At 37.4% G+C, this 23,896-nt stretch overlaps 1 protein-coding gene, 1 long non-coding RNA gene and 1 pseudogene across 4 annotated transcripts; 2 read left to right on the top strand and 1 right to left on the bottom strand.

Annotated features, from left to right (window-relative positions):
• The first annotated feature begins 5,214 nt into the window (after positions 1-5,214).
• LOC113330919 lies at positions 5,215-9,055 on the top strand (annotated as a pseudogene).
• A 2,115-nt stretch (positions 9,056-11,170) lies between these two features.
• Positions 11,171-14,094, top strand: LOC113330946 (transcription factor GTE2-like). 2 transcript variants are annotated; one of them, XM_026577744.1, is made up of 4 exons: positions 11,171-13,042; positions 13,135-13,354; positions 13,450-13,579; positions 13,675-14,094. In XM_026577744.1, the coding sequence occupies exons 1-3, from the start codon at positions 11,393-11,395 to the stop codon at positions 13,536-13,538; spliced, it is 1,959 nt and encodes a 652-aa protein (XP_026433529.1). In that variant the 5' UTR covers positions 11,171-11,392; the 3' UTR covers positions 13,539-13,579; positions 13,675-14,094. The 2 variants fall into 2 exon arrangements, with proteins under 2 accessions (XP_026433529.1, XP_026433528.1); XM_026577743.1 differs by having other exon boundaries at positions 13,450-14,094.
• Positions 14,095-14,188: 94 nt separating this feature from the next.
• LOC113330947 lies at positions 14,189-17,887 on the bottom strand. 2 transcript variants are annotated; one of them, XR_003350582.1, is made up of 5 exons: positions 17,456-17,887; positions 17,150-17,212; positions 15,919-16,001; positions 15,696-15,831; positions 14,189-14,742 (listed from the first exon to the last, which is right to left on the bottom strand). It is a non-coding gene; the product is annotated as an uncharacterized LOC113330947 (long non-coding RNA). The 2 variants fall into 2 exon arrangements; XR_003350581.1 differs by having other exon boundaries at positions 17,150-17,209; positions 17,456-17,885.
• Between the last annotated feature and the right edge of the window lie 6,009 nt (positions 17,888-23,896).

The following is a 23,896-nucleotide window of genomic DNA, read 5'->3' as shown; positions in this document are numbered from 1 at the left end:
TATTTTGGGGAAATTAGGGGAGACCCAAAAAAAATAATATTTTCGTTTTCAGACCCACAATTAATTTTGTATACCGTGACACCCATAATTATATGAAATTATTATATGAATCAACACATAACTGATTATGCATACTATCTTTTCAGGCATAACTCATTATGCATACTATTTTTTTCAGGGGTATAATTGGCAGCGCAACTTGGACATAACATATCTAAAAATCCTCGCCTTAGAATTTTACAAATTTTATATCGTTGGAAATCTTTTTAAAAGAGATACGCAGCGAGTACAAACAAGAATATCAAATTTATGTTTTTAATGAAAAAATCGGAGGTGATCCTCAATTTAGAGAAATTTTTTGAAAACTTGATACTTAACCATTGTGCAGTCACCAAAAACGATGCATAACACATTCTGCAGACGCATAACGAATTATGCAACCATTTTTTCGACTGCATAACAAGTTATGTAACTGCATAACAAAGTTATGCATCTATAACAAGTTATGTAACCATTGTTTTGGTTGATTTTAGCCGTACATATAAAAAATTGATGCATCATGCAGTATGCATCCATATTTACGGATGCATATCAGGTTATGCATCTATTTTCTCGATGCATAATGCATTATGTAGCCATATTTTCGGACGCATAACAGGTTATGCAGGTTTTCTGGACTGCATAACAAGTTATGCAACAAATTTTATAGATGCATAAAAGGTTATGCATCCATTTTCACGAATGCATAACATGTTATGCAGACAGTTTCTCGACTGAATGACATGTTATGCAGTCATAACCACATCATCATCTTCTTTCATGTTTCATTAACTCCCACGCAAACCATTATCTTTCAGTTATTCGGGGGCTCTTGGTCAAAATCATGTATTTACACCATCATCTTCTTTCATGTATTTACACCATCATCTGCAATTAAACCTGCATAACAGGTTATGCAGGTTTTTGGACTGCATAACAAGTTATTCAACAAATTTTGTAGATGCATAACAGGTTATGCATCCATTTTCACAAATGCATAACATGTTATGTAGACAGTTTCTCGACTGAATGACATGTTATGCAGTCATAACCACATCATCATCTTCTTTCATGTTTCATTAACTCCCACGCAAACCATTATCTTTCAGTTATTCGGGGGCTCTTGGTCAAAATCATGTATTTACACCATCATCTTCTTTCATGTATTTACACCATCATCTGCAATTAAACCTTCTTCACAACTCATCCATACAATCTATAGCTAACAACATAGACATTTTGTTGTAGCACTCATATCATCACATTCCTCCACTTCTCAATTGAACCCAGTTTTAATCCACATCCAAAAATCCTCCGCAAATTTGTATTGTTGCTGTTTTTGTAGACCACTGCTGCCTGCAATCACCCATCGAGTCTCTACAGCTTCATTGCATCTTCGACTTGGTCTCTGAAGCACAGAAATGCCTAAGTCTCTCTTAGTTGCTCGCTCCAGTCTCCATCAGCAATGTAGTAGAGAAGGACAGACACCATCTTTTTCAACTCCCCGTGTTCACAACGTCTAAAGATCTGTCTAGCACAACCACCAGTGGCTTTGAAGCTCGAGTCTTCTCCATTTGTGTCTGTAATTCTGCCCGACAAGTCGACAACCATTGTTTAATCAAGAAAAAAATGGGTAAGAACCCATCTCCACGGAATCGATTCAATTAACCAAAGACCCCCAATTTCAGTTCAAAACCAAAATTCCCCAGAATCCCATTTTAGTTTCTGCCAGGTACTGTTGATTTTTCAAATACAAACCTCCAATTTCAGGCCACAGCAAAACCCCAGTTGACAGCAACAGTGGCATCTATTTCAGCTGGTTTTCTGGCATAACCAAAACTCCACCAAACTCTGTCTATATCCAGAGAACACTCGACGGAAATCAACACCAATTTGACCTGCAAACACCACCATTACCTTCATAACTTCCCTCTCAATCGAGCACCACACTGAACCCCAACAGATCCATTTCATTTATCCAACAACTCCATATAAAACCCGTTTCAGTTAACTTCAAAAATCCCCAAAATTTGTTGCTTAAACTTCTCGTATATAGCCATGAATCAATGGAAGAAACCCTAAGTCAAATCATCGAACAACACCAGTTCTTCAATCAACATACCCCAAATTATACCACCTATAATCAATCCACAAGCAATCACACCCAAATTCAATCGTTGTTGTTGAGATAATTGAAGCAATTGGCTTGAAATTCAACCCCCAAACACCACAGATTCATTCTCGTCATCGCTGCTTCAATCAATCCTTGATGTGTCCATTTCGGTTCAACTGCAGAAGCTCAAAATGATGCTCAGATCCCCTTTCAACCCCCAAATATGAAGATGTTGAGATTTACCCGTGAATTGAAGCTCCAATGAAGAACTGAGACGAAAACAGTAGGGAGATACGAATCGGAGAAGAAGAAGAAGAAAAAAGACTGAAACATAATTTCAGAAATTATGGGTTTGGGAGATATTTTGTCGTAGAAAATGGGTGCGCGCCTGTGTTTTTTTTAGCATGGGTTTCACAGTGGGAAGAATCTGTAAAATGGGTCTGTCTGTAGTTTTCACTTTTATTTTTTATTTTTCCAGTTAATGACCATGTGTTCTATCAATTAGTTTTTTTTTCTTCTCTTTTTGATGGGTGTGTTCTATCAATTAGTTATAAGCTAAGTGAATTAATTGTTAATTTTGGATCAAAATACTAAGTTAAATAAATGATTTGAGTTAGTGTTAGTTTTAAAATTAGAATTATCCAGAGAAGTAGATATAATAGAAAGTTTTTGAAAACTTGGGTTTTTAAATTCTTGAATCCTGATTCGAGTGATGGGAGTGACAACTCTGAAGAATTTGAACCTTCATCTCGTAGATTAAACCAAGTATTTGTTAGTCTTTGTAACGACTCATCATCTAGTGATTTCTTAGATGGTAAAAGCATTCTTTCCCGCAATCAATCTCAATCTCAACGTGTATGCATTAGGTCTTGGAGATCCCAAAGGGATTCCCACTCCAGAAAACCTAAAGGTGGCCTTTCTGCTCATGTTCCTCTGTTATTCCGGGGAAGCCTAGCGGGAAGAGATCACAGACGGACAACGGTTGTCTGTTTTGAGAAAAGTGAAAAACGGATAATGAGTGATCGTTTTTTGAGCATAAAATGGTTTACCTTAAACCAAGTCCAATGGGAAAAAATAAATTTGATAATATGCCTGTCCAGGTGGATGGACAAACTGAGTTTTGGGTAGTGGGGAGAGGGTTTATCGAATCCAAATAAGTCGGTCGGCTCAGTTAGAGACGACTGGCTCTCATTGGGCCGAGGCTTGGTGCCTAGTGAATTGAGGCTCGGAGCACATTGATCCGATCGTTTCCAATTGAGACGACAATGGACAGATTTTCAAACGTCTATTTTTCCCTATAAATATCCAACCCATTTAAACATACAACTCAAACTAAAATTCAATCTTTTCTTGAATTTTTTCCATTAAGGCAATTTCTCTTTTCTGTGAAGCAAAACTTGAGGCTGCTGTCAATAAAATCTGTGGAAATTTCAAAAACTAAATAAATGAAAATGGTAAAAAGGAAAGATATGTGCAAGTCTTAGAATTTAATCCAGCAAATGTTTCGTTAAAAAGCAAAGAAAATCTCCATTTTTGAAAGTTAACAACCGAAAATTAACAAAGGAGAAACTATTCAAGAGCGTGTTGAATGGAGTTACGTCAGATGAAGAAAATCAGGAGGCCAAAGATTGTGATAGATTTTTATTGATGTACTTAATTGAGTTATTATTATTGTCTAAGTTTATGACTTGTAAAAGAAGTGGCAGTAATATTAAATAATGAAAATATCGCTTAAGTTTTATATCAAGCGATTGGATTTATATTTAGACTCACATATATAATAATTAATTTCATAATGACAACAATATCATCAAACTACATCAAATCCAACGATATTATCTCTATAGAGTTCATAGTATTCAAAATGCTTAAACTTTGTTATGTTTTCTTCTATAAACTTGATTTGAGCGATGGTTTTATGAAAAACTTAAACAACAAGTTACTTAAGATATTTAATGATGCAGTTTCTCAATGAGGACAAATGTTTTAAGATTGTTAGAGTACTGCTCGGTTGAACTCGCAAGCGTTGCTATCTCAAGCTTGTTTGTCAAGTTTAGTTGTCAAAACTATAAATCTTGATTTCTAGTCTACTTATAGCTAAGTCTCCGATTATGACAGAAAGTGTAGTTGAGCATTAGACTTCACGGCGTTCATCGATTGAATACGGAGAACTACTAAGAGGAGCTTGTGGAACTTCATCAACAAAAGGTATGTGAAGACTTGAACTCATCTATCACTCAAAAGTCTATCTACTCTATCTCCTATTTGAGACAAAAGTCGTATAGCTATATAAACTTCAATTATACACATTTGATATTTCGAGCTGAGTTTAACTCGCTTACATATTTTTCGAAATATGTGTTGGTAAGTTTTCCCTTCAACCAAGTTCATCTTATATTCTTGACGAAAGTCAAAAGATGATCATGTGAAAATCGCCTTGTAACATCTTACATGATTTGTGTGAGACGGTCATTTGACGTAGACTCAGAATGTTTCGTATTGATCATTCGATCACTTGAAAATTGCTTTGAAGCTAATAGTTTGAGTGAAACAGCTATTGTCGACTTCCGAGAATGTTTCAATGATTGAAATGGAGGTTAGAACACTTAACCATGATTGGACAAAGCATAGTATGTGTACTTGCATATATGTAATCCAAGTCCGGGAACCATAGTATGCATACCGGTATGTGTACTGGCTGGTTTAGTGAAAGTCCGGAAACCTTGTACGCATACCGGTACGCGTACCAACATGAGATTCAGGTCCAGAAATTTCTTCTGAGTTTGGAAGGTATGCGTATCGCATACTGGCGAACCCAAACTAAGTCCGGCTACTTAGGTATGCGTACCCGTTTGCATACTTGAGTAGGTTATGTTCTAAAATCGGTTTGTTCATGAACTAATACATTTATATAATACTTCCTATCAAGCTATCATTGTCGGTTATTCAAGAATACATGACAACGGCCATGAATAGTGCAGCAAGCACCTCAAAAATGGTACTTGGTTAATATCAATCCTCTCCCCTTTCCAAAATCTTAGAAATATCAAGTAAACATATACATGGAGGGTTACTTGGTTGAAGGTGCATATGCGGACTATGCGCCAAGTAAGCTTCATAGCTTAGACGGAAAGGCATAAGTGATGCTTAGGCCTAATTTATAGTTGCGTAGCCTTTCCAATAAGGTATATGATGCTTTGTGAATTTTAACGAAACAGCCTATGCGGACTAGGTCGTTACTATTATTGCTTGGCTTTAGTTTTTGTCTCTTTGAGGATAATCTACGGTCAGTGCTTGATCCCTTTAAAGCAGCGAAGGGTATGTAGGAAGCCGCAATGAGTTACAACAATTGCCAATCCAGTACTTTGTCGCTCATATCATCTAACTACGAGATGATTGCGACATATTGGCCTATAATATCATCTGGCTCGGTATTGTGATGCAAGAGGTGATTCTGGCCACACTTAATGAGGCAAGTCGTATGTCATTTACTGGATTCTCATAGTTCCTATCAAGCTACACGGAGGTGGCATATGCGAATTGGGCATGGGCAAGAAAGTAAGCTACATCAATATGCAAGATAGCGAAGCTTGCATAAGTCTAAGAAAACTACTACATGAGCCTGATTGATGCACTCTTGGAATGAGAAAGACAAGTGCATGATTTCAGCAATTCCAAAGTTAACTAAAGAGGAGGAACTAGGCCATTATGTCCTATGCGCAAGTTCAAGGCATGTTCTATGCCTAGAAAGGACTTGAGATCCAGTCATGCATAAAATAATGCATCACCACTAGCCTTAATGGCTTCAAACCCTTCGTAGAAGAAAGGAAAGTTGTAACAATATTGTGGGAGATAAACTATCTGCATCATGATCCACGAGCATGCTTGCCAGGAAAAATGGACGTGCATTTGCCTAGTGTTAACGCCTGGGTTGTAGCATCAAAGTGGCACATCGGGGGAGTTATGGCCTACATGTCCTGGCACGCTAGGCGTAATTTTCTGGTCCGTCACAACACCATATGCGTAATTTTTCATTCTGTCATAATTTATTACGACATCTCAAATTAACCAGATTCTCTGGAACTAGCTGGGAGGTATTTTTTAGTTTCTTAAACCTTTTTTTTTTATTATTATCCATTAATTAAAGATTGTTGTTTATTTTCTTATGGTGGAAATTTAGTTCATGAGAAATAAGATATTCACTTTGATGGTGAAGTTCATGATAACAAGAATATCAAAAACAAGATTATGTGAACTACTCGTAACTGTGAAATCGAACGGATAAGGGATATGTGTAGCTCTGACTATGAGTGTAATATTCTGCAAAATTTTAATATCACGTACAGGAAAATTAAGTTCACGAGGGTGAATGTCACGTTTTTTCATCTACTTGAAGATGGTGAAACTCTCATTTCCCGTGGTGTCGCATCAAGAGGGAATCCCAGGATTATTTGGGTATTGTTTTTTATTCTGAAACCGTATTGGTGAGTTAATTTTTAATAAGTTTGATGTCCTAGATAGGAGTTGCGACTAATTATACTTTTGAGTTTATGGCTAGCATTAGTGATATGGAATAACAAGATTTCGTGAGCTACTCATAACTGTCAAATCAGACGAAAATGGGTTGCGTGAGACTCTGACGTCGAGTGTAATATTATGCAACATTATAATCTAAAGTGCAGCTAAATTAAGCTCATGAGGGTGATTTGTACTTTTTTTTTATCTTCCTAAGGATGATGAAACTCTCATATGTTGTGATGGTGCATCAAGGAAAAGTACAGCTTTATCTAGGTGTGATTTTTTGGTCAGAAACCAAAAATTGATCAAGGAGAAGAGGAGAAGCAAAGCGGGATGGAAAGAGGAGCTATAAATCTATTTTATTGCAGATCTATGCTTCAGTTTTTTATCCCGACCAGTGTTGTTCATCTGTTTAACCTCCGCGCTACCAGGCGCGAACAATATATCCGTTTCTTATCCGGATGTGAGTTATATGTTCGCCCCACAACAGACGTTCGCTTGATCCACGCCTCATGACAGGTGTTGGTTATATGTACGCCCATTTCAGACGAGCATTATATCCACGCTCCACGGCAAACGAACGTTATATCCACGCTCGACCAAATATACTCTGCTAACGTAGCGTGGCACCACGAACTAAACCCAAAAATTGGTATTTCTTTTGGTCTTTAGTCTTTGGTTTTGATCGCGCCACTGCAGTTGCTCTTAGTAGGTACAAGTACCGGATTCTGGGGAAACCCGGACCATACCAGCCCATGCGCAGCCTACATGGATTGTGCACCACTCTGTTTAAAGAGAAGAGATGCTGAGTGATTATGTTTGCAGTAGTACTGGAAATAGAAGTGATATTTGTAAAGACAAAGTCATATCTAATTTTCCAGATAAACCAACATATAGCGGCAAAGATGATATTCCAACCTGCCAGAAGAGCATTTGGTTTGAACCATTTACTAAAACAATCATGAAAAAAAAGGAGCTTCCAAACATATGATGTTGAATGCTAAAAATCTTGATCCATACTGTTGAGACAGTAGGACAAAACATCAACACATAACTAATGTCCTCCTGAGTAAACTTGCAGACTTTACAAATAAGATCAACATGGTTAATTTAGCAGAACATGTTCTCTTTTATTTTTAAAGCAACAAAATAGGGTCATCCGATAATCTCGGATGTGAAAGAATTGAAATTGGGTTCTGTTTAATAAAGATCGGAAAGAAAAGGTGAAAACTACTGCCACACTCATTTTTAAGATTTTGTCCATTGTGAAACCCACGTGCGGAGAAGTTCATGGACTCACCCATATTTGGTGAAAAATTCTTGTGAAACCATTATTTTCTAAAATCATGTTCTCTCCCGAGATTTCTTTTTTTCTTCATGGAGAGCGAGGAAAGAATTTGGGATTTCTTCACAAATATGGAGACTTCTTTTTTCGTCTCGCCTCTTTCTCTCTGAGCTGCTCACAATGTTTCTTCTTCGCGGAATTTACTGAATTTTCGGCTTCAAATCAGTGTATTCTGAGCTAAAATCACACACGGGTATGTAGATTTTCCTTTGAATCATTCAAATTTTGTAATTAGAAGTTTCAATTCAATTTGACGGAAGAAAAACCCCAATTGTTTCCCTAATTTTGATTTTATAATTTCTTCTCCTTATTCAACTCCAAAGAAACGCCTAAAATCGAAACATACAAAACCCAATTCTCCTTCGATTCCATTACTGAAGGAGCCATCACCAGGATTTTTTTCCTACAAAACAAGAAATCATAAATTTACTTGGAGTCATAACTATTTCAATCACAGTTGTTGTGACCTGTAATTACATTGCCACCAATTTCAAAGACCAATCAAAGGGTTGTTTTGCAATTAATTCACCTTTATCTGGTGCTAGAGATGGGAAATTATCTATACTTGCTGGTGGAGATTCTGATGTTGTAAAATGGTTATCACCAGTTTATGAGGTTTTGGGGAGAGTTACTTATGTTGGAGAATCTGGGTGTGGACGGAGTTGTAAAATTGTTAATCAAATTACTGTTGGTGCTAATTTTCTTGGATTGAGTGAAGGGTTAGTATTTGCAGAGAAAGCAGGACTTGATATGAATAAGTTTGTGGAATCAATTAGAGGTGGAGCTGCTGGGTCAATGGTAATGGAATTATTTGGGAAGAGAATGATTGAAAGAGATTTTAGAGCAGGTGGGTTTGCGACATATATGGTTAATGATTTGGGAATGGGTGTCAATGGTGGAGAAGAGAAAGATGCAGTGTTTTACGTGGTGCTGCATTGTCAAAGCAATTGTTTTCAAGTATGGTTGCTAATGGTGATGGTAATATGGGAATTCAAGGTCTTATCACTATCATTGAGAGGATTAATGGTAAATCAGTTTAATCTCTTCTAGTCATACTTTTGGTGATTTTATGTAAACCTGAATAGTATTTATTCGTTGAAATGTTTCTTCGTTTTGATTTTGTTAATTCGTATCGTCCAAGTAGAAATGTTTATTCCACTAGTGTAAAATTTTCATTGTGAAAAGCCCCTACATCCCCAACAGTACCACCATTGCAATTTCTCCACCCACTCTCACTTTGCTTTTCTTACTAGTTTTTTTCTATGCTACTAGTAACTTTTGGCTGGTTTCGTACGGATTGTTGTCGTCAACAACAATGAACTGAAATTGGGTGTTTATGCTATTTTGGTTTGTATGAGAGATATTGCAATAGGAAAGATGATGATGATGTTGTTATGACTGCATAACCTGTCATGCAGTCGAGAAAATGTCTGCGTAACATGTTATGCAGTCGTGAAAATGAACGCATAACCTATTATGCATCTACAAAATTTGTTGCATAACTTGTTATGTGGTCCAAAAAACGGTTGCATAACATGTTATGCATCAACTTTTTTTGTCACTATTAAAACCAACAAAAACAAAGACTGCATAACTTGTCATGCACCTACGATAATATCTGTATTACATGTTATGCAGTCACGAAAATAAATGCATAACCTGTTATGCATCCAAAAGATATGGCTGCATAATGCATAATACATAGGGTAAATTGTTGCACCATCTTTTATGCTTCGAGAAAATAGATGCATAATGCATTATGCATCAATTTTTTTATGTACGCACTAATATAATGGCTACATAACTTGTTATAGATGCATAACTTTGTTATGCAGATGCATAATTTGTTATGCAGTGGAGAAAATGGTTTCATAATTCGTTATGCGTCTGCATAATGCGTTATGCACCTTTTCTAGTGGTTGTATAATGGTTATGTATCAAGTTTTCGAAAATTTTGCCTAAAATGATGATCACCTCCGATTTTTTCGTGAAAAACAAAAATTTGATACTCTTGTTTGTACTCATTGCGTAGCTCTCTTTAAAAGATTTCCACCGATATAAAATTTGTAAAATTCTAAAGCGCGGATTTTTAGATATGTTATGTCCAAGTTACGTTGCCAATTATACCCCTAAAAAATTAGGATGCATAACGAATTATGCCTAAAAAAAGAGCGTGTATAACGAGATATATATTGATTCTTAATAATTTCGGATAATTTTGGATGTCACGGAAATAATTATGGGTGTCACGGTACCTAAAATTAATTGTGGGCCTGACAATGAGAATATTATTTTTTTGGGCTGCCCCTACGTCTTAAAAGGAATGATTAAGTTGGGCTTTTTGTTAAGGGGTACAAATAAGGCCTGGACTTTTTTTGGGCTTGGGAAACTAAATTATGTAATGGAGACGATTTTAGGGATCAAGGGTCTTAAGTGCACACACCCTTGCTCTATGCTCCCTCCACCGCTGCCGTGAAGGCGTAAAGTCTTTTGTAAATGAATAAATGGTAATTGGAAGCCCCTTGACAGCCGTTACATCAAATCTTAGAAGGCAACCGGAATCCACTGTACAATTAATGGTAAAAACTTAGTGTCAAACTGTCGATCTGGTTTTTACCGTGTACTGATCCTGGGTAAGTAAACTCCACTGTCTGTCAAGTAGGCCTAGGTAGATACGCGAAAAAGCCCATCAATCAACAAACAAAAGTCCACTAATTAATCATCCATTACCTGTCTACTCAAATCCCACGGGGAGTCACCAACTCTGACCTGTCAATCCACACACCCTCTTTTGGCGGGAAACAAAAAGATATTTCCGTTCACGTAATCACCCAAACCCGGTCCCACCATCTCACTCCTGGACCCCACCATCCTCAAATGCAAAGAGTCATGCATCCCAAATTCACGCTAAACCCAAATTCACACACCCACCTCCTTAAAATAAGATTCAACGCTTTTAAACACCACCACGTGTACTTTCCAAAAAATCACCACCGTCTATGCCAGGTATGTCGGTCAGAAATCACGGGCAGGTCAGATAAATACGGATCAGCCGTTAAGATTATATCGTACGGTCGTCCATGAAACCTCATCCTAGACGGGCAGGTCACGGGCAGATCTCAATTCCTTTAAGAAGTGGTTCTCCCCCTCTCTTCAATCCTCGTCTTCTAGAGAGAGAAATCCTTTCCGTCTTCTTCATTCTTTTCCGTTTAGGGTTCAGTTCCCGGTCTCTCTGGTTCAGATTCCGACCAAATCGCCGGTCATCTTCAACTATTCCGATCATAATCTCAGATGATTCTTCTTTTCTTGTCTTCATTACGCCTTCATCATTAAAACCCCTCCGTCATCCTAGGTCTGTTTGTTGTTAGGTTTGATGCATGGCTTCAGCTCTTCTAGCAAGTAGGAATGAACCACACTGGGGAGAAGGAACTGTTTATATGAGGAAAAACCCTAATTTCACTTCTTTTTCTTCTTCTTCTGCAAACCCTAATAAAAAACAGATCTATGATGATCTTCATCTATCCACACCAACGGCACAGCAGAATCACCATGGAGGGAGGTATCAATATCAACAGCAGCAGCAGAACAGTAATAATTTCCATTCTCCTGATGCTCCTCCGCCATCGATTTCGAATGATTCATCAAATCGGAACCCTAATTTTGGAAAGGAGTTGAATAATAGAAGAGGTGGTGGTGGTGGTGGCGGCGGATTTGGAGAGACTACGAAGAATGGGTATGTTAAATTCAATATATCAGAGTATTCTAAGAAAGAACTTAAAGATCTGAAGAGAAGGTTTGTTTCTGAGCTTCATCAAGTTAGGGAATTAAGTAGTCAGATTGAATCACGGCAAATTTCAAGATCTTCTGGTGGTGCCGGTGGGTTTTCTTCCGGTGGTCCTAGTGTTTCTGGTTCTCCTCCAAATTGCAGTTTGCCGCCGGCCAAGAAAGGAGGTGGTGGTGGTGGTCTGAAACGGCCTTATCCATTTGTTGAAGCCAAACGAGGACCTGGAGAAGCAAGGCTGATTGGGACTATGAAGAAGAAATGTACTACAATTTTGAAGAAATTGCTGACAGATAAATACGGGATGCATGTCTTTAATGTACCAGTTGATCCAATTAAATTGATGCTTCATGATTACAAGACGATTATTAAAATCCCAATGGATCTTGGTACTGTGAAAGGGAAGCTTGAGAAAGGTGTATACAGAACACCATTAGAATTTGCTGCAGATGTTAGGTTAACATTTGAAAATGCATTACTGTATAACCCTATAGGTCATGAAGTTCATAATTTAGCTGCACGACTTCTTAAAACATTCAATGAGGTTTTCGATCCTGCGTATCAGAAATTCGAGAGTGATTTGAAGAAGTTGGAGAATGAGAATGGTGGGAGTAGAAGTAGCAGCATTGTTGTTCCGATTGGGATTTCTGATGATGAACGAGAACAACGAACGGGTTTTGTTCGACAGAGGGTTTTAGCATCATCCACTCCAGATAGAATGAGGACTGTGACACCTGATAGAATTGTGCATAAACCACCACCATTCAGAGGAAATTTAAATCAGCAGTCATCGAAGCAGCTTTTACTTCCACCTCGATCACCATTGGCGTTACCACCACCACCACCTGCACAGCCAGTGATGCCTGCTGCTCTTCCTGTGTATCAACAAGCTGTGAAACAGATGAGTGGAGGAATAGGAAGACCTTGGAGTGGGAAGCAGCCAAAGCCGAAAGCTAAAGATGCATGTAAAAGAGATATGAGTACTATTGAGAAGGAGAAATTGGGTGATCTGTTGCAGAATTTACCTCCAGATAGGATGGATCAAGCCTTGCAGATTATTAGAAAGAGAAATCCCGATCTACCTCAAGATGGGGATGAGATTGAGCTTGATATTGAAGCTTTTGATGTTGAGACACTTTGGGAGCTTGATAGGTTTATGGGTAATTACAAGAAGATGTTGAGTAAAATCAGAAAACAGTCACTTCCTGGTGGGAATCAGAATTATCCAGCAACTGAAGAGAACAAGGTAAGAATGCTGTTTTGATTTGAGTGCCAACTTCTCTTTTGTTTGCCCTGTTGCAATGCACTTTACTAATGTTTGTGTTTTGAATTCTGCAGTCTCCTATTGCTGTTGAGATGCCTGAAGCTGCAGCTATCAAAAACAACAACAGGAAAGCTGAAAACACTGTCATGGAAGAGGATGTTGACATTGGTGAGGATATTCCTACTAGTAGTTTCCCTCCAGTGGAGATTGAGAAAGATGCAGGTTATGCTAGTGACAACAAATCTGGTGCTAGTTCTGGTAGTTCCAGCAGTGATGATTCATCTTCTGATAGTGGTATGGGTTTTATAAATTTGGGTTCCCCTGTGTCACTCTTGTCCTGCAATTGTTAATTGTGTTGGAGTTGTGATGTAATTTGGTGTTAATTGCAGATTCAGATTCTGGTAGTTCTTCAGACAGTGATTCTGATGGTGATGAAGCACAATCTCCTTTCGTTAAACAAAATGACGGATTCGATTAGTTTGTCCATTGAGAGTAGGGAGTTGTGTAATGGTGTTTTAGGTATAATCTCTCATCCCTAAATTTCTGTTAGTGTTGTTCAATTCAGTGTCAATGTTACTGAATTGGGTTGTGTCCTGTTTGGTGGTTGTCTGCAGAGAGAGTTAGGTTTTGGAAAAATGATAGGAAAATTGGTAGCAGTGGTGGTAGAATTTGGGTTTTGAGCTAGTTGGATTGAACTAGCAGCTAAAAATTGTGCAGGTTTTGTAAAAAGAAAAAGTGACTGAATCAAAAATTGACTTTAAGGCAGGTGTTAGGATTTAGGCGAAGATTAGATCAGAGAGGAGATACACAAGGTTGAATAGTATTTGGTGACAATAGAAGGGTGGTGAAGAAGAAGATAAAAATGGGGGCTTTCTTAAATTTGTTCTTTATTTTTCATTGTACAAAAACATCACGGTTTAATGGAGTTTCATTATGCTCTAAAGCAAGTTTTTTTTCTGGATCACATTCTCTGTTGTTGTTGAAAATGTTTTTTGTTTTTTGGAATGTCATCAAGCATGTGATCCTTTGGTGTCCTTTATTTTTTTCATTGTCTAGTTCTTGTCAATCCTCTTATGCAACAGCTAAGTTCCACACTGTCAATGTCCTTTAATACTATTTACCCGCATCTAAGATCCACAAACAATGAAAAACTTTAATGTACCATGAACTTGAGAACTTTAAGAGTGTACAATTATCCCATATAGTAAGAGTCTAATACAATGATTTGTACAGCAACAACAAATTTACAGACTATACATAACGTGACCTCAAAAACAGTCTCAAAATTTCTGAACCAAATGGCTGGATTTCTCATGGGTTAATGCTATGAAACTTGATGGACTTTGCAGTGTGCAAATTGAAAGCAAGAAGAAGAAGTGGAAAACCTTGGGACCATTTTTCTCTTTCGTTGAAATTTATTTTTGTATGGATGTGGGAATGGAATACTGACCAACCAAAAGTATGCAAGATTTTCTAAGAAAGATGGGGCATTTAATGTTTGGTTGAAACTTGAAAGCTGAAAACTTGTATTCTGTATGTTTACCTTAAAAACTCACCTTTTCCCAACAACTGAGATCTTTCCTTCTTCAATTCAATTCTGAGCTGCCTTGAATATCTATCTGGAAACTCTAAGCAGAGCAGCAGAGAAGTGGTTGGAATGCATTGGGATTTCATTTAAGAACCTGAGTTAATAGGTGATGGTATTAGAGATCAATCTAGGTGACATTACAAAATAATCAAATCAAAAGTTTTCAAGATTCAATCAAATCAAAAGTAAATCTTCTTCAATTTATGAGAAACAAATAAAAAGATTCATTCTGGACTTCTTAAATCTCTTGTATGAACCTATCAGTTGTCATGTGCCGTGTTTTCATACTTGCATAACTTTAACATAACCAAAAAGCAAGGGTAAGAAGATACGAAAACATTTAACGAGGCGCTCTTTGTGCTTAAAGATTCCTTGTAGATGTACGTCTAAGTTTGTTTAGCTGAGAAACAGTCTTGCAAAAGTGATTAAGACTGATTTCAAACTATTCATACATGAGAAAAAAACAATTGGAATGAGATGGAAGCAAGGGCAATAAGGCAAAAATAAAGTAAAAGGGTTGTTTTGATATTATGAGTAAAGGGATCAACATCATATGGCACATGGTTGGGAGAGATAGTGGGGTCATTGGATTTCTGTTTTCGGAATTGATAATTGACATCATAGGAATATGCATGATTTTTGGTTCTTCATTTTTGGTGCTATGATGTATCTCATACTACCACTACCACCAAGCAAAGTTCGTTTTCTAGTTATATACATACATCAAGCTCTCTAAGTCCGTAGGGCATCATACATCGGTAGCTCAAACTTGGTTTATAATTGAAGTCAAACGGGTAATAATTCTGGGACCAAATAAATCCGAGAATCCAAAGTAGATTAGTCAATTCAATGGATTTTGAAAGCAGACTTTGAAGAAGTAATGTGCAGCTTAATGGACTGAGGACCAAGTCAAAACAAAGTCCGAAGCTGGCCTACGTGTTTCTATATTGATCTAGTGCCACACGACGTGTTAAGGAAAATAAGCCATAGAGTAAAAATCGAGATGATAACTTGAATTAAAACAGAAGCAGAAGGGTAGTTGCATACCTTGGAGGCTAGAAACGGTGCTAATACATGAAGCATCTCTAACATCTTTTTCTTCTGGACACGGAGTTAAAGTAGTTCCAACTTCTACCGTTGGCTGGAAAGGGTGCCACAAAAAACTACAGTGCAAAAGTTATAGCTACAGTGGCTATTAGCATGAACCAGGTTCAAGTAAGAATAAGGCTATAGGTGAAAATGACGAGGGGCTTGTAGGCACAAGACTTACCATTTATTCATTGAGCTTTCTTCTGCTTCTGTAGACTGTTGTCAGTCCACAACTTCCAAGTTTCTTCTCCTACTATAATGTTTCTGCAATAGCAACTATCTGGTATTAGTAAACATAGCAAGAGCATACACAAGACACAGAACTTACAGAACGTTAAAAGACTGCAAGCTGTTTTTTGTCTTTCATTCCACTATAAAGATAAGGAAAAGAAGATGGATATCTGCATTTCTACAGTATGGCGAGGTCAGAGAATCAACTTCAAAAGAACCCATGGGATTGACTGTAAGGGCTAGGAGGCGGCCTCGAAAGCCCTTCATACCAAAGACAGAATAACTACGATAACCGTTCTGAAATTGAAATTACAGGTCTCATTACTTCAGTAAATATCACCTCATTTGCTTCTTCGAGAATATGCTTTCAGGGGTGTTTATCTAATCTCTCCCCCTATCATTTAATGAACAGACCACACTGCCTGATACTTCCATGTCTCTCTAAGTGATCCATGACAACCTCCAAGGCAGAATAGAATATCATTCTGGCTATTTTATTTCTTTCCCCACTATCTAAAATGCACCTTTGGATGCAAATAGAGGTATTTTGCAGTCACCAGTATGATTTAGGGTGGCATTTAGGAACCGAGACTAGGCTTATTCAAGGGTCCCTGCACAAAAAGTGATTTCCCCTTGTGCAGCCAGATGTAGAAAATTACATCACCATCAACATTCCACTGCCTTTAACTTGAAATAATCTATTTCAACAAACAAGAACTAAATCCTAACTTGAAGCCAAAGAAGAAAAAAAAAAAAAAGGTGACTGGAAGCCAAGGAAAGAAAAACAAGACGAATCACCTTGCCCCGTTTCAAATAGACGACCTTAAGATTTGAAAAGCACAATTACATAAATCTGGTTTGCAATTTGTATCTGCTTACAGCGTCTCTTGACAAGTCTAGGTACTCTTGAATTAACAAAATTCCTTAATGCATCAGTTCATGGAGACGTGAATTATTCGATTAGGATCCAAACAATTTGAATAACCAAAGACGATACAAACAACAAAAAGTGGTTGTATCTATCAATTGCTGCAAACTACTCATCTAACTTCAACAAAGTGTCAAAGACCACCTAACTTTCTCCCATAATCTAATAGAATTACAAATTGAAAAACAAAATTAAAACAGATAAAAATAGCCCCTAAGAATTGAGATCATCAGCAAGAACAATAAGCAAATACCTCAAGTGCTTTCTGAAAAACCCTCTCCATGGTTGAACACAGTGATCCAAATCAAACTAACTGCTACACAATCCAGAAACTGAAATTAGTTGAATACAAAAGAAATCATCTAAACCTAAAGGAAGAAAATCACAATTTTTTTAATTTTTTTTTTTGAATTTCAGAAATCTAAATCTATTAATATAAGGAATTACTGATTTCTTCTCTTTTCTAAAGGAAGGAACTTTAATAAAAGAATTTAAATAAGGCAAGAAGAATCTTCAGAATGATTTTCATTCAAAATAAAGTAGATCTTCTTAAACACACCTCATTAAAACCTTACATCTCTCTCAGTACTCCTCCTCCACTCCAATTTTTTTGTTTTGTAAAAAGCCCAAATTTTGGAAGGAGTTTTCACTGAGAGAGAGATGAGGATTATCAGTGTGAGACCATTAATGGTGGTCATGGAGGAAAACTGGTTAAAGGAATCTGTTGGGGGACCAACTTTTTTATTGAAAATTGTAAAAACAAAAAAAATGTCAACATTTGTTTATGGGATGGGACCAATAATTCATATTGGTGCATATGTATTCAAAAATTTGGGGAACAGAGTGAATGTATTTGGTGTTTGATTTCTTTTTGGTCCAATTCTCTAGTTGGGGGTGTCACAAGATCAATTTTGATGGGATATCATCTCCAACAAGGATGCCAAAAATGGTAGCTGTTGGGGTAATTTGGATTTTATCAGTTTGCTGAAGAGCACCATACACATGGAAATGAATTGTTTCAATCAGCAGAATATACAGCCAAAGCTAAAAGACAAGTTCCTTTTCTTTTAGTCCAACTTTAATATTTGCTATGCTTTTGTTTTTGCTCGTTGAAAGAAGACACTGTAGTGCATGATTTTTCTTCCTTTAGGCCTATTGTTATTCACATGTCAAAAAAAAAAAAAAAAAAATCCCTTTTGGCATATCAGGTGGTATGGCAAATGTATTGCGTCATTATGGGAAAACCAATAAGCGACAGAGTTTATAACGACCGATATTGATAATATCGTCAGTGATAAAGTCATTATCACCAGCGCTGCCATGAATATCGTTTGGTATTGACTCTAGCGTCAACGTTATAATTAATATCGCCAATGCTCGACTTTCTAACACCTATAAATATGTACCGTTTCTTCTTCCCCTTCACACCTCCCTTCCCTTCTAATTTCTTCTATTTTCTTACATTTTTCCTTTAGTGAGAAAAGAAAAAGAAACAGAAAAGTCAATACTAGTACCCCAACAAGTGGATTAAATTATGTTGTGGATAAAGAATATGAGTTTCAAAATGTTAGACAAGCAGGCGGTGATGGTGCGCTCCCTAATAACATATTTGACCATCCAGAGCGAATTAAGTTAGTATTTTAAAGAGGTGGATGGTCTGAGTTCCGTACGATGTTTCAGTTATCTCCCCCTGTTGTTCAAGAGAGGGTCCGAAAATATCCTTGGCGACATTTATATCATATACAACCTAAAAACCACAGGACTCAAGGAGTTCAAATCATATTAGAACGATGGTGGTAGACTACAAAAACGTTCTTTTTCAAAGACTTTGAATGCGGTAAGTCAGTTTTTTCTAGTAATTAAATTTTTAGATTATGTTTTCTGTTTTATACAATACAACAAACTCTAATTATGAATAAATGTTGTTAACAGGAGTTACACCGATAGATTTGTACATGTTAACAAGAATTCCATGTGTTGGAAACTTACTTCCATTTAACATACCAAATTGGTTATCGGATGATAGATGGAAACAAAGACTTCCTTTATACTCAAATGATTTAGAAGGAAATGCTTCATATAGACTAATAAAAGCAAATGGATTAAATTAAAGTGGTTGGGTTGAAAAGTTTTTTGCAATGCTATGCTAAGAAAATGAATGAGAACAGGTTAGGAAATAACGAATATTTGTTCCCTGACCATTATGAGGAGCTCAAACGTCTGTTTGTGCTGTGGACACTAGGCCAATGTTTATTTCCAAATGCTACCTCAGTGGTGTTAATTAGTTTTCTCGAAGCATTAGAAGATTTAGAGCAAGCACCAACATATGATTGGGGGTCTCCAATTTTATCAGAGATTTGCATATCCCTCGGTAATTTCTCGTCGTGTGTCAAAGATAATGTTAATGCTTCTTGGGGAGTGTTGGAGGTAAGAACCAATATTTTTCACACTATTTATTTGTTATTTTCACATGAAAAATTTACTAACCAATAATGTTATCATTTTCAGTACTGGTGGTATACATATTCCCGTGTTTTGGAACCTTCTCTTAAGAATCACACCAATATTTTTCCGGTCATACTTAAGTACGGTTCCGATAATTGGCAAGCAGAACAGGTTGAAGATGGTCAACATACTGCTATTGTTCAGAGGATTCAACAGTTTTGTAGAAAAAGCCTTAACCTTCTCTCCTAGTCGTATGAAGCAATCCTTGAGTTCGAAGAAGAACAAGCTCAGAGAATGGTACAACTAAGCCTTCAAATGATCGTATTATACAACCCTATTTCTGAAAAGGGTGTTTGTTATTATGGTGAAAGACAAGGATCCCTAAGTTCGAAGAAGAACAGTTTCAGAAAATGATACAACTAAGCCTTAAAAGGATCGTGTTATACAACCTTATTCCTGAAAAGGATCGTGTTATACAGCCCAGTGGTAGAGGAATGACTCATTTGAGTCCCAGTAGTAGAGGCATGAGTCCCAGTCGATCAAGTCAGTGAAGTCGTGGAAGTGAAGAAGTTTGAGACTTCGTTTTATGCAGGAGGTACCGGAAAATTCTACTCCAAACCAAGTGTTAGATACTCAAGTAGTACGTCAAGGTGATGAAAACGTTGGCATGGATACAACTCATGCACGACTATTTAGGCAAATGCCAACTGACGTAATGACTTTTGGTGATGGTGTGAACATGGAAGCAATTAGGCAAACGACGATGTATACCTCAACCACCCCCCACCCCACCCCCCAATTTCCTCAAGCTCATCAGCATTTCAACCATTTCAGTAAACTCCACCAGAATATCAACAACACGCATTCCAGGTTTGTATCATGTTCCCTGCGCCCAGACCCATCAATTATCAAGGTTATGGTGACTTTGATGACACTCAACCACCAAGTGAGTCTCAAACCAGCTCGCTACCTGATATGTTGAAAAACACTCTTGATCCAAAAAACGCGGGCAATTGAGTCTTTGGTCAGGAAGGAATTGAGTAATTTATGGACGTAATTTAGTTTAAATATTTCAAATGTAATCTTTTTATTTTAATTAATGGAAACTATCTTTTAAATTAATATTCAATAGAAACTATTTTTACATTTCATTAAAAATTAACCTTAATTGCATAACACAATATTTAAAATTGAATCCCTGCACGTGAACCTTGTAGAGTTCATAATGTTCGTCGTGACTAAACCATCTTATGTTGTCTTGATACTTTATCACATCGTTATTGATGAAACAATAACGATTTTGAAGACACTCATTTGTTCTGCTTGAATTTACGTGACTTAATGTCATAAACCTTTGAAACACAGTGTCTCATAAGTTAAAAGTCTCTAAATTGAAATCTCTATCACTTGCAACTAAAATCTAACATCGAATTAGAGAATTATCTTCTTCTCGAGTGAAATCCACTTCGGTTATGTGAGCACTAGGCATAGTGAAATTAATTTGAAGTGGAGATGCTGTGAGTTGAAATGGGTATTTATAGGGGGGAGTAGTAGCAGTTGGATGACTGATGAGCGATGATCAATACAGCGAACAACATATTGACTAGCGCTGGCGCTGGAATGACCAAAGAGCGATGGTTTGACCATCTAGCGATGAAAACTCTATCTCTCGCTGGAAAGTCTGTCGTGTATGCCTATATGTTATAATTGACATATAGGCATATATGTTTGGAACTTTGGTATACCAATAGTGGGTGCATATATGGCAAAATATGATGTTTGCCATGTGCATAGGAATATGCCTTAGCCATGTTGTATCTTAGAGCAACCACCATGGTCAAAACCAGGGCCTGACTTCCTTGACTTCAGGCTCTAGCCCACCCATAATTTTTCTATAGGGCTTATAAAACCTGCACTTAGGCTTAGACCTGTTGTATCAAAATAATCAATTCCAATCCATCTAGGATTCCTATTTCCATCTAGTATTTTGGGTCCATAAAGTCGGTTCCTATATGCAACTGATTTATGGCATACTTTTCCATTTTTGCACCCAAAATGGGCATGACAAAGTGGCAAATATATTTGTCTAAGTGGTATATTAGCCGGCTGCAATATAGACTCTCCCAAGAAATGGAGAGTCAATCGCTCATTGGTCAACAAGTCGTCAACAATAAAAAGACTATCGTTGGACGTTCTGATTATCGCTTAGTGGTTCATCATCCAACATCCAGAAATCCACCCCTATAAATACTCAACTTCAAATTCATTTCAACTGGCACAAGAATTTCTAAATCTCTCTAGAATTTTCGTATCTCTCACCCAAATTATTCTAATCTAAAACCAAAATAAACATATCGCACATCTCTAGTGTTTGCTTTATAAGTTGTTAGTTTTCATTTTGACATGGCTAGTGCTCGCTTCACTCTAGAAAAAGATGATTTTGTCGTTCGATCTTGGATGTCAGTTGCAAGCGATGTAGACTTTAATTTAACTACTTTTAATTCATGGGACAATGTAGTTCGAAGTTTTTTGGCCTTAGCCGGTAATGAAAACTCAAGAAGAACAAATATTAGCCTTTAACATAGATTTTCTTAAATCAATAAGGAAGGATGTGAGAAAATATATGAAAAACTTTCTTCCATTATATTTGGAGTATAACAACTTCTCAAACTTATTTGGATTCCAAAATTTCATAAACTTCACTGACTTCCTCCACTGGAACTTGAGCGTACGCCACTGGGACTAGAACCTAAACCACCATGACTTGGACATGCACCACTACCATGACTGAAATATACTGGAGTAGGGATGTCAAACATCATGCTATCCCTAACTCTTTGCATATCTCTCAAGTGAAAATCTCCGAAATAATCCATGTATTAGATTGTTATAATCATTCAACTGGTTTTGATATCGCTGTGGTATATGAAAAAGCGGGGGTATAACAACCACACCCAATAATTCGTTCGACAATCTGTATGGACTAAACTCCAATATATTCTGAGAGCACCAACTTAAAAGCGAGCTCAATCAAGAGATATATTAAAGAGTTTTATCTCATTCTCAATACAATCAACAAATCAAACAGATAGAAATCTGCGAGCAAGGTCGAATTTATCAACTGACTAAATGGTAGGCTTCTAAAAGGTCCTAAAAATTATCCCCGGCCAAAAACTTGGTGGGCCCGGAGATATGTATAAAATTAAGCGCAATAAAAACGGGGGCCTACAGTAATACCGCAAGTGCACGGTCGTCGGTTGTAGCTCGTGCAAGTACGGGTCGATCCACAGAGATCGGGAGTGATTTGTGTGTTTAGCTATTTTGGGCTCCAAATTGGATTATGGTCTTAAGGTTGAGAACATGAAAATATGGTCTATTGGTCTCAAAACCTTATGTTGGGCTTATGAACTCTTAGCCTACCCCAAGAGGTAAATGGGGTCTAATGGGTTTGTTTTTAACAATGAAATGAACTGAGCTTGGGCTCAGTTGGTCTTGAAGTGCACTAGGCTTTGGGCCTTTGATTGAGCTTTGGGCTCAATTTCACCCTAACAGTGAAGTGGTCTTTCACAGTAATTGGGCTTTGGGCTTCTGGAATGAAATGTACTGGGCTTGGCTATTGAACTGGGCTATGGGCTTGAGTGCACAGCAGAGCAGATGCAAGCAGTAGCAGCTGGGGCTAACAACAGTGCTGCAACAAGGGAAAACAGCAGGGAAAGGAATGGCAGCAGGAGAGGAAGCAGCAGCAGGACAAGTGCTGCACAGCAGCTGCACAAGCAGTGCAAGTAGTAGCAGCAGCAGAACAATGCAGGGCAGTGGAAGGAGACAGCTGCAAGGGAAATGGAGTGGCAGCAACAGCTGCAGAAACTCAGATGCAGGAGGCAGCAGCACAAGGCAATGCAATAAAGAAAATAGCAAACAAAATAAACATGGAAGCAACACAGGGCAACACAGGGCAAAAGCAAAGAACAAAGCAAGATGAACCAAGGCCTAAGGCCAAGGGCAAGGATGATAGTGAAACTAACAGAGCAAGGCTAAGGCAAGAATACAGGCATACAAAAAGAATGGGAAGAGAATTAGCTTGCTAAGAGCACTAATTTCTCCCAATGCTCAATCAACAGTGCAACCTAAGCATACAAAAATGGAATGGCAAGAGAATCAGCTTGCTATGAGCACTGATTTCTTCCATTGCACAATCAGTTCAATGCTTCAAAGGTAACTAGCTTAGCATTCCATCAAACTAACAGCAGTGAACTAAACATTAACATTACACAAACATGGCACTAACAATGAACAACATTAACCTAACAGAGTACTAACATAACATTTGAAAATCAGTGAAAATTAAACAGGATGCTAACATAACATGGATACTAACATAACATTTGAAAATTAACCTAAAATGAACAAACCTAGACAGTGAAATTGATAAAGACAGTGAAATTGAAATTCAAAAGGAATTAAGAGTAGACATTAACATGGAATTAACATTTAACACTAACAGGAAATTAAAATTGAAACATAACAGGGAATTAAAATTGAAACCCTAAATTGAAAT

Source organism: Papaver somniferum, unplaced genomic scaffold, assembly GCF_003573695.1.
Source record: "Papaver somniferum cultivar HN1 unplaced genomic scaffold, ASM357369v1 unplaced-scaffold_12, whole genome shotgun sequence".
Taxonomy (NCBI): Eukaryota; Viridiplantae; Streptophyta; class Magnoliopsida; order Ranunculales; family Papaveraceae; genus Papaver; species Papaver somniferum.
The sequence above is the reverse complement of the archived record's forward strand: the minus strand, read 5'-3'. Positions and strand labels throughout refer to the sequence as shown.